This window comes from Vipera berus (genome assembly GCF_964194415.1).
Source record: "Vipera berus genome assembly, chromosome: 1".
NCBI classification, from domain to species: domain Eukaryota; kingdom Metazoa; phylum Chordata; class Lepidosauria; order Squamata; family Viperidae; genus Vipera; species Vipera berus.
In genome coordinates this window covers 129,912,266-129,923,944 of record NC_138202.1, presented here as the reverse complement: position 1 = coordinate 129,923,944, position 11,679 = coordinate 129,912,266, and the positions used below count along the sequence as shown (strand labels likewise).

The 11,679-nt window shown below is 40.2% G+C and overlaps 1 protein-coding gene across 1 annotated transcript; it reads right to left on the bottom strand.

Annotated features, from left to right (window-relative positions):
- Positions 1–1,518: 1,518 nt before the first annotated feature.
- Positions 1,519–9,954, bottom strand: TSN (translin). Its single transcript, XM_081327181.1, has 6 exons — positions 9,815–9,954; positions 5,297–5,390; positions 4,392–4,488; positions 3,857–3,972; positions 3,448–3,527; positions 1,519–3,003 (listed from the first exon to the last, which is right to left on the bottom strand). The coding sequence occupies exons 1-6, from the start codon at positions 9,878–9,880 to the stop codon at positions 2,767–2,769; spliced, it is 690 nt and encodes a 229-aa protein (XP_081183307.1). The 5' UTR covers positions 9,881–9,954; the 3' UTR covers positions 1,519–2,766.
- Positions 9,955–11,679: the final 1,725 nt, after the last annotated feature.

Below are 11,679 nucleotides of genomic sequence, written 5' to 3'. Positions count from 1 at the left end.
AAATCTATTTAGCTGTTGTTATAATGTCTCAAACCTCTTTTTCTCATTCTTTCAATTACTTCTTTGCAGACAATGTTCTGTTGGCGCTAGACTAAAACTACAGAATTAAAACAAATCTGCAGTTCAGGTTTGTAGGCAACATACAGATAGCTTGGTTTTGTCTCTAGTAACAAATTCTTGTTGAAGGAAAAGAATTTGAGTGCACAAACATTGGGAGTGGATACAGAAGTTCAAGAAGAATTTAGTTGCATTGGATTTTCACATGGATTAATCAGTGGCTTCTTGAATACAAAGTATTAAACTCAAATCATACACATTGCAATTCAGTGTTGTATGTGAATTAATCTCTCTTGTCTCCATCTGTCTGTCTCTCTGCATATTAATAAATAATTATCTTTGGCACTTTGTGATACCAATCATATAAGCTTTTTTTACTCAAAAGCTCTTAAATGGATCCTAGTATGAAAGAGAACAAATCATGTTTTAATTTTTCAAAATTAATTCAGAGTTTGGTAGTACCTTTCCTGACTAACAAATTCTATTGAAAACCATACACATTCATGGGCTGACTTTGTAATAATGCCGCTTGGGGTGTGTGTGTGAAAGCCCTAATAAGCAGGCATATACATAGAGTGAAGGCTACTGCTAAGCTTGTAAGCTGCCCTGAGTCTTTGGAGAAGGGCGGGATATAAATGGAATTAAAATAAAATAAATAAAATAAAAACTTTGTTTCATCTGCCACAGAGGCCATACAGCCCTCCTACAATGTACGTTGAGAATCTGTAACTCTTTTGCCCAGCATTTTATAAATTTGAAGGATTCTCTTTAGTGCCCGACATTTCAATTTGTCATTCTGATCATGGAATTTAACATTCTGGTGATTCCTGTACAAATAGATCTGTTTAGTTTACCCATCAAAACCATAAATAATTAACAAATGTTAAAATTGTTAATTTAAAAAATTAGTCAATTTTTCATGGTATTTGTAGAAAGGGCTGGGGAAGAAAGGAAGATTTCTTTTAAATAAATCACTGAATAGACATCTGAGAAATATGTTAAAATACATAACATCGTGCTGTGATATCCCCTTAGATTAAGCTGTCTCTCTCTCTATATATATATTATTTGGCAACCCTCTTGATAAGTCTAGCTCAGGGGTAGGGAACCTTAGCTCTTTTACGACTTGTGAACTTCAATACCCGGAATTCCTGAACCAGCCACATTCAGGTATTCTGGGAGTTAAAAGTCCACAAGTCATAAAAGAGCCAAGGTTCCCTACCCCTGGTCTAGCTATAGCTGGGGAGAGCTGTTATTACATAGTAAAAATCAAAGAGCACCTTTTCTAACAAATTTAATTAACCTAGCATAACTGAAGGGTGATTAATGACACACAGAATCCTGAATTTGGGATTATTAGCAAATTCCTAATTCCATTCTAATTACACAAATTATCAAACTCTTGAGTGTTTATGGGCATTATCATGGATGAAGCATAAATCACAGACATACAAGCATATGCCATGTTTAAAAAAAATGTCTATTTTTATTTACCAATTTTAACAAAGGAAGTTTTTGCTTCCCATTGAACATTTCAAAAACAGCAACCAGAACAAGGAAAAACATTATAAACAAGGATGCTAATATCAGTACATTTTTTTAATTCTTTGGGAGATAATCTTTCTCAAAAAAAAAAGACAATGGAGAAAGAATGACATAAAACGTGTATGTAAAATGATCAACAGAAACATGTTGCTGTACATTTCAGAAACAGTATGTAGTTTATGCCTGAATGACAGCAAAGATGACGATCAAATATTAACATAGGAGAGAAAGCAGAGTGACAGTATAAACTCAGCTTGCTTAACATCTGCATCTTACTATTTTAAGGCTGTGATCTTATTTGCTGGAAACGAATTGAATAAAAACAACCTGCATTCAGATAAGCATAATTTGAAGATTTAGATGACAATTTTCTCTTACCTGTTTGCTAAAGATCTACTTAGAACCTTGTTTTAAACTGAATGGACCACTTAAAATGAAATGGACTGCTAACGGCCTGACTCAAAGTGCAGATTCCAAGCACATTAATTGTTTATATCCCTTTGCCCTCTACTAAACCACACACACATTTTCACGTTCTCAAAAATGTAAAAAAACTGGATATAGACTAAGAATACGCATATAAATGTATTAGGAATGGTTCAGTTCTTTCTAATGTTTAAGAATCAGATTATTTCAGAATACAGTGTATTATATAATGATCATTTAGAAATAAATTCCTAACATGTTTACTTATTAAACTGATTACATTAAATCTGAAATCTCACAATCTAACTAGAAAATGAAGCATTCTCTTTTCATTTTCATGATAGACATATTTACACATGTTGAAACCAAGTGCTCATTTTAAAATGAGCATTTATTGTACTAAATGTGAATTATGGACAGGTCCAGAAAGATTCAGTTCAACCTGATACTAAAATACAGTAGCAACTGATTTCCATGTTTGGAATTTCAGGACTATGAGACAATAAAGGACATAATTCACAAATGTGGCTTATATCATGGTAACTTATCCTGCAAACACACTCCACTAGATGGGCATTTACAGAATAGTTTCAGACATATACTAAGTGTTCAGTTGGGGGAAAACATAATTTGTAGCTTATGGTTCTTCTACATTACTACTAGAGAGCTCAGTTAAAGCTTCTCTTTCATTGGCCACATTACTGAGGTAATCTTGAATGCAGTTCAGTGAGGCCTTTTCTATTTCTCCTCACCAGCACCTCCGGTTGCTGTTTTGCTGAGTCCTCTGATTGACAAGTCATAAACCACCTCTTCTATTTTCTTGACATCATACTTGAGGCCATCATAGCGCTTCCTCAGGGAATCATTTTTCAAATTGAGCAGGCGGAATCCTGAATCCAACTCATTGATGAAAACAGAGATTCGGAGTGGCCGACAGTAGTCCCCAGCTGTCACACTGTTCACTGCTAACCTAGCCTATTAAATAAAACAGAATGAAGCCTGTTATGCCTCGCTGGAATTCCACTGTAATACCTGTATGTTAATAGGACACAAATATGCAGCCCCAATTATTTTCAGAAAGCGTGAACTTGAAATCCAGGTATTTGGAAAGTACCTCAAAAGCCTTTTAACTAAAAACTTTACTAATTAAAATCTTGCCCATCAGACAATAGGAAAGGCTAACAACATCAATCAACCAACCAACAAGGAAACAAATAGTGCCACTTAGGTGTACCTTCTTGCTATCCTCCAAATAAACTGAGATTTTACACTTCCCAGAATTTTTTAGCTAACATTTGAGATTGCCTCTTCCAACTAGAGAATACCTGGCCAGAAGAGACCAAACTAACTTTATCCGTGCATTAACTTGCTGTTTTCTTCTATTAGGCAAGCAATGTAGCTGTACAATATTCCACGTACCAGCTCACTTGCAAGAGTCAATACTCCAGAAAGATAATCCTCAATGTCCAGATGAAAGCCTTTTTCTCTTTCAGCTTCAACTGAAAAGAAAAAAAGATATATGAATTCAAAAATAATTAGGCAAACTATTTTGGCAATTAACAAACTTGAGATTCCTAATGCCATGTTAAGCCTTCCTCTAAGTCGGGGGTTCCCAACCAGGGGTGCTCACACCCCCTGGGGGTGCAAGATGATATTCCAGGGGATGCGAAAACTTGGGTTTAGACATTTCAAAATTATAGTGTATATGCATAATTTGTTACTGTTATTTTGAACCTTTGTAAGGGGTGTGAGAATATATCAGAAGTGTTCTAGGGGTACGAGGTATAGAAAAGGTTGGGAACCACTGATCTAAGTCTTATTAACTTACTTCCAAGAATTTCAGTAACAGCTTCCCGTGTCACCAAGGTTTCTGTTTCCAGATAGACAACAAATGTTGCTAAGAACACCAGTCGTTGGAGCACAAACCTCCAGTGTTCATGAAATCTGTACAGAAAAATACCTGATTGAAATATAGGCACTTTATGAGCATTTTTAACGATACCAGGGTAATGCTTACCAAGTTTCAATGGTTGTATAACCAAACATCAATAGGAAAATATACGTGCACCTTGCTCTTCTATTGAATGCAATAAGTTACATTCTGATTAGCCCCAGAATGCTAAATTATTCTTATTAACCTATAACCCACCCACAATTATTTCTCAAATAATTTTTCTTGCACAGCAAGACATTTATTATTTAACATACAAACATTAAAGATTAATACAGCAAATAATTGTTCAGAATTAGCTCCCTCTAATAATAATTTTACCTTTTAGCAGATCTTTTTTTCCCCCTTTTGACATCTATCCTGTGTCAAATGTGTACTGAGGGAAGGGAAGGGAAGGGAGGAAATCACTAACCTGTAATATTGATCTGCAGGAAACTTTGTTTTCAGAGAAGCCAGATGTATTTTAACAGTATTAAAGTGTTCTCGAGCTTTCTGACATTTCTTTGGTACTGAAATTAAAAGAAAATAGCAAGTTTTAAAAAAGCTATTGAAATTGTATGCTTCAAGCGTAAACTCATGAGCTGTGAAAAAACAAAACAAATTCAGAATTAAAAGAAATAGGTCCAGATTAGCCATTCTCAAATAAATGAAACAAATTAGTGATGACTAATTTTGGTCTAGCCCTTTTATGTCTTAAGCTGAGAAGTTAAACCTTCTGCAACAGGCAGCTTTTTTCCTTTTTCTGTCTCTTTTTAGTGGCTAAGGACCCCAGCAGGCAGATGCTGACTCACCAAAGTGGCTGAGTAGGATTTCTGAGGAAGCAGCTTTTGAGATGCATGTGCTTCTGTTTCTATGCACATTGGTATATTCATTCTAAAAGAACTTTTATATACCTTGAAAAAAATTTCTACCAAAAATGATCAGGAAAAATCATACTTCTGTTTCTTAGCGACTACCAGGCACTGAAATTCATCTACACAATCGGGACACTAGAAGAGGGCATTGGGAACCAATTGCAGCCTCTCCTAAATTTTCAAGGCTTAAGAAACATTTTGCTATCACACCATTCAAATGATGTATCAGGTATTTAACTCTCTGTTTAAAAAAAGTAATTATTAACTGGCTAAATATCTAAACTGGATTACTTTACTGTTAGATACATCCCCATATTTCTGACAAACAAATGCAAGGCCATTTTGAGTCAGAAAATACATTCCCCACCTTACTTGGCGGTGACTACTTTTGTGGCATTAATACATTTTCCATTCTTTCCCAACAGCATGATATACTGAATGCAACAAACAAAGGCGGACTTACTGTCCTGAAATCCGGAACCCTGGTGGACTCCTTGAAGCACAGTCAAAATTTCCCGGGCAGTTTGCTCCAGAGCTTGAACAACTTTCCTAATCTCCTGTATTTGATAATAAATTCTCTGAGCATGATTGTTAAAAACAACAACCTTTTCAAACAAGATTAATGTAATTTTGTCTTTTTTTCTAATGTTATGGCCAAACCTGGTTTACCATAAGCAATCCAATCACTTTGAAGATACAACACAAAACCTTGGATGTGGGATAATAAGATACATTTTGGCTTATACGTATAATCATGTTATAAAAGACCCTCAGCTGGGAGTAAAATGGAAGTATCCACGTGCATATTCTTATGGGAATTTAGACAACTAAGTCTCCCCCCAACCCACTTCTGGATGCCTTCAAAAGCTATTAAATGATTTGATTTTCTTATTCCAACAGGAAAAGAATTTACATATTTTTAGAGGCCCAATATATTTTGAGGATCCAATTCCCTTCATAACTAGCACATAGTCCTCGCTTAGTGACCACAATTGCGAATAGCAACTGCATCCTAAGCGCCAGGACCATTAAGCAGAAAATTACATGGTTGCAAATGGGCTTACCACCTCATTTTCCATCTGGCTGTTTCAATGGTCCTAAATGCATGCTGGTTGCAAAATACCTGAACAGCAATTACATGACTGCAGGATGCTGTGACAGTCATAAATGTTAGGATTAGTTGCAAAGCTATTTTTACAGATGTAACTTCAAACAGTTGCTAAATGAAGCAGTTGGTAAGTGAGGAGACTGCTTGTAATATGATACAATCTATTTGACTTTGTATCTATTGCATCAACCAACCTTAAAATACTGCTTTCTATCTTTATTGTTGATGTTCTTTATTTTTGCTATTTCCTAAGTTTAAGATGCCTATGTACATTGTCCGTCAGAAAACATAAGGTTGGGGATTTATGCGCTTTTGTGATTTTTGACCTAGACAAAACACATTTAGTGAAAAACCTCTGTGGAAAAAAAATCTTCAAAAAGGTGTTTTAACTTCCTTGCTTCTCCTCTACTGCTTTTTGTAAAATTTTGCCTGATGAATACTATTGGAGGACAGAAATGTGGCACACTCACTTGTGATATTTTTGCTGGTCTTAATAAAGATATTATCTAGCTTTTACATTTTTTCTCTATTGTGGAGAAATTGTTTTTCAGCGGTCAGTAAATCTGCCAAAGATGTTTGATAATAGTTCCTCCTTCATTAGTACGCTGATGATACCCAACTTTTTCTTTCCACCCCGAACCAACCCAGCGATGCCCTCGCCGTGATGTCCCAGTGCCTGGAGGCGGTCCAGGTCTGGATGGGGAGAAACAGGCTTCGTCTCAATCCCGCCAAGACTGAGTGGCTGTGCATATCGGCATCTCGGGTCAACCAGACTATTCCATCTCTAACAATGGGGGGTGAGGTGTTACCCCCCGTTGATAGGGCTCGCAACTTGGGCGTCCTCCTGGATTCACGACTCAATTTTGAAGACCATATAGGAGCCGTGACCAGGGGGGCTTTTGCCCAGGTTCGCCTGGTGCGCCAGTTGCGACCCTATCTGGACCGAGATGCCCTACGCACAGTCACTCATGCGCTTGTGACCTCCCGTTTAGACTACTGCAACGCTCTCTACATGGGGCTGCCCTTGAGGACCACTCGGAGGCTTCAGCTGGTGCAGAATGCGGCCGCGCGAGTTGTGATGGGGGTTTCCCGATACTCCCATGTAACACCTCTACTCCGCGAGCTGCATTGGCTTCCGGTTGCCCTCCGGGTGAGATTCAAGGTGCTGATGATGACCTATAAAGCCCTAAATGGCTTGGGTCCGGGATATCTGAGGGAACACCTGCTGCCGGCATCAAGTTCCCTTCGTCCAGTGCGCTCCCACAGGGAGGGTCTTCTCAGGGTGCTGCCGGTAAGAGATTGCCGGCGGACGACACCCAGGGATAGGGCCTTCTCAGTGGGGGCGCCTGCCGTTTGGAACCAGCTGCCAGTGGAGCTGAGGACTGCCCCCGACCTCGGTTCATTCCGCCGGGACCTGAAGACCTGGCTCTTCAAGCTCTCTGGCCCAGGCTGAGGATTAATTTTATTTTAACTGGGGTTTTATTTATGCAGGGGCAAATATAATTTTTTTTTTAAAATTTGGTTTTAACTTTTGTAGTTTGGTTTTTTAATCACCCTGTAAACCGCCCTGAGTCCTTCGGGAAAGGGCGGTATATAAATGTAATAAAATAAATAAATAAAAAATAAATAAAGCTGCCCCAGCACTAAAGGAGCTGCAATACATTTTAAATTAAATGTATAAAATAATCCTCTGATATATCATTGCCACACATTATTGGACTGCCTAAAATGTTTTGCTGGGAGCAGTTTCTATAATTACAGTTAGGAAAGTTATTTATTTTGGAATTTGGGGAATCATTACCACTACATCATAACAAGTGTACACACATGCATTCTCAATAGGTACAACTTGCTTGAATCTCTGACCATCTAAGACCACTTAAAAACACCAAGTGAACGTAACATATACAGGGAGTGCAGAATTATTAGGCAAATGAGTATTTTGACCACATCATCCTCTTTATGCATGTTGTCTTACTCCAAGCTGTATAGGCTCGAAAGCCTACTACCAATTAAGCATATTAGGTGATGTGCATCTCTGTAATGAGAAGGGGTGTGGTCTAATGACATCAACACCCTGTATCAGGTGTGCATAATTATTAGGCAACTTCCTTTCCTTTGGCAAAATGGGTCAAAAGAAGGACTTGACAGGCTCAGAAAAGTCAAAAATAGTGAGATATCTTGCAGAGGGATGCAGCACTCTTAAAATTGCAAAGCTTCTGAAGCGTGATCATCGAACAATCAAGCGTTTCATTCAAAATAGTCAACAGGGTCGCAAGAAGCGTGTGGAGAAACCAAGGCGCAAAATAACTGCCCATGAACTGAGAAAAGTCAAGCGTGCAGCTGCCAAGATGCCACTTGCCACCAGTTTGGCCATATTTCAGAGCTGCAAGATCACTGGAGTGCCAAAAAGCACAAGGTGTGCAATACTCAGAGACATGGCCAAGGTAAGAAAGGCTGAAAGACGACCACCACTGAACAAGACACACAAGCTGAAACGTCAAGACTGGGCCAAGAAATATCTCAAGACTGATTTTTCTAAGGTTTTATGGACTGATGAAATGAGAGTGAGTCTTGATGGGCCAGATGGATGGGCCCGTGGCTGGATTGGTAAAGGGCAGAGAGCTCCAGTCCGACTCAGACGCCAGCAAGGTGGAGGTGGAGTACTGGTTTGGGCTGGTATCATCAAAGATGAGCTTGTGGGGCCTTTTCGGGTTGAGGATGGAGTCAAGCTCAACTCCCAGTCCTACTGCCAGTTTCTGGAAGACACCTTCTTCAAGCAGTGGTACAGGAAGAAGTCTGCATCCTTCAAGAAAAACATGATTTTCATGCAGGACAATGTTCCATCACACGCGTCCAAGTACTCCACAGCGTGGCTGGCAAGAAAGGGTATAAAAGAAGGAAATCTAATGACATGGCCTCCTTGTTCACCTGATCTGAACCCCATTGAGAACCTGTGGTCCATCATCAAATGTGAGATTTACAAGGAGGGAAAACAGTACACCTCTCTGAACAGTGTCTGGGAGGCTGTGGTTGCTGCTGCACGCAATGTTGATGGTGAACAGATCAAAACACTGACAGAATCCATGGATGGCAGGCTTTTGAGTGTCCTTGCAAAGAAAGGTGGCTATATTGGTCACTGATTTGTTTTTGTTATGTTTTTGAATGTCAGAAATGTATATTTGTGAATGTTGAGATGTTATATTGGTTTCACTGGTAAAAATAAATAATTGAAATGGGTATATATTTGTTTTTTGTTAGGTTGCCTAATAATTATGCACAGTAATAGTCACCTGCACACACAGATATCCCCCTAAAATAGCTATAACTAAAAACAAACTAAAAACTACTTCCAAAAATATTCAGCTTTGATATTAATGAGTTTTTTGGGTTCATTGAGAACATGGTTGTTGTTCAATAATAAAATTAATCCTCAAAAATACAACTTGCCTAATAATTCTGCACTCCCTGTATTATCAAAGAAATGTGGGGCTGCAGTTACTTGAGTCAAATGTTGTTCTGTGCAGATTAGCTTCAACATATTAAGTGCAACTTCCCTTTTAATCTCAAGGTAGAATAATTTGGAATACTTTTAACAGCATTTGTATTATAACACAAATACAAATATAAATAACTATATGCAGCTGAAAGAAAGAAGCAAAGCTACAATGCTTTTGGAATGACTGAGCTAATGACACCGGGAACCCTCCAAAGAGATCAGAAACATTTATAATTCATTATCTGCATCCGCCCCGTCTCCGGACGGGTAAGGACTGCAATTCCCAAAATTCACAGCCACGGCCGGGAATCCTGGGAGTTGCAGTCCCGATGCCAGGAAGGGGGCGCCCCAGGGCCCCTCCCACCTGCTCTTACCTCGCGGATATCCTGGTCGGCGGTGAGCACCCCCTGCAAGGCGATGAACATCTGGCTGACGGACATGGCTCCCGCACCTGGACGACGATTCGCGCCTCCTGGGACCGTGCGCACAAGCAGACGTGCGGCCACGCGCTCCCGTCGCGTTCAGCGCAGAAAAGGGTCCTTCTTGGTCGCCGTCGCGTGAGCCTGTCCTCCGGGCTGCCTTCCCCGAAAGACTGCGGCACGGGGAAGCGGGTTGTTGTTATTGCTGCTGCGAACCCGAAAGGGCTGGTTCGCCTTTCCCACTGACTGGCAGCGTGGTTGTCCTCCGCCCCTGGACAGAAATCTTCCTCGCTGTCCGGGCAGCGCGCGAGGCAGCCCTCCGAGAAGGGCTAACCCCAGTCCGAGCTGCTTCTACTCAGTTTTGGTTCCAACCAAAGAGAAAAAGATCCCAGATCAGCAGGCCTGGGAAATTTTTATAGCTGGGAAAGGCTCTCGTTGAGCTTCGCGGTGTGATTTCCTGCGCTCGCTCTCGCACCTCAGGCTGGACTCGGCCAGCTGTGCCTAGAGAGCGGGGACCTTTCTCGGTTTCGGCGCGTTTTGCTCTGCTGTACTGGCGGCGGCGGGGGGGGCGGCAATGAGAGGCACTCGCTCTTGGATGGCGTGGTAACGAAAGCCGTGATGCCTAGCCGCTTCCTCGAGAGGCGGACGGAGATGCACGAGTGTCTCGCTTCGAGGTCGGTCCGAGCTGAGAGCGCTAGTTGTGAAAAATGCGCAAAAAGCGGGGCGGACAATTTGGTGGGTTTCTACTCTCCCTCCCTCCTGTCCACAGCAAACCGGGGAGTAGCGAGTGGGTCACCATGTCGGCGTGGCGAAAATACGCAGGAGCTTGCAACCTGCCTTAGCTACCGTCCCCTCGTCCCCCGGATTTTATTTTATTTTATTTTACAGCTTCAGTTATGGCTGTGGAAAAGTGGGTTGCGGTAGAGCTGCCAGGAAGCCCATCATCCCCAGTTGAGCTTTGCGCTCGCCTTTGGCGAACCTCCAGGATGAGGGAGTTTTGCTGGCGCTGTGGTTATTATTTCCCAGGTTCTGTGCTTTCCCCTCCCTATTGTGTGCAGGTAGTCCACGACATATGACCAGAACTGAGCTCAAAATTTATGTTGCTAAGTGAGACATTTGTTAAGTGAGTTTTGCTCTTTACGACTTTTCTTGCCACAGTTGTTAAGTGAGTCACTGCAGTTGTTAAATTAGTAACACAGTTGTTACGTGAATCTGGCTTCCCCATTGACTTTGCTTGGCAGGACACCGCAACTATCATAAATATGAGTCAGTTGCCAAGCATCCAAATTTGAATCACGTTACTGTGGGATGCTGCAATGGTCGTATGGGTAAAAAACCATTTTTTTCAGTGCTGTTGTAACTTCACAGGGTCACTAAAGAACTATCTGTACTGAGTAACACAGCTCAGACTTGAGAAGGGTCTTGAATCAATCTTAGAAATATTGAAAATTAGTCATTGAGAGTCTTTTCCTGGTTCTTGATAATGCTTAAGAATAAATAAAAGCTGAGGAAAAAATAGACTTTAATCTTTGAGATTTTGTTTTGCAGTTTCCACAATCCATTCACAGTGGGCTAGGGCTGAATTAGAGCTGAAATTGAAAACTTTCCTTACCAATCTTTTGCTTTGCTCATATATAAAATTCCATTGCAGGAGTAAGACTTCAAGATAAAGAATAACATATTAATAAAATTATAGGGATTACTATTACAAAATTATAAAACTAATACTAAAGATTCAAGTGTAAAATTGTACATACTTTTGATATTAAAACTAAAAACTGGTATGACAATGTAATGTAGATGATTAAACAAGATAGCTT

Bases quoted from the DNA above. Each gene is read 5' to 3' on its own strand.
- TSN (XM_081327181.1), bottom strand. From the start codon at position 9,880: ATGTCCGTCAGCCAGATGTTCATCGCCTTGCAGGGGGTGCTCACCGCC. The intron at 3,973-4,391 runs GTTAGTGATTTC...TTTTCTGTACAG, and splicing joins CCTGCAGATCAATATTACAG to ATTTCATGAACACTGGAGGT. The intron at 3,004-3,447 runs GTACGTGGAATA...TTTATTTAATAG, and splicing joins TGACTCTTGCAAGTGAGCTG to GCTAGGTTAGCAGTGAACAG.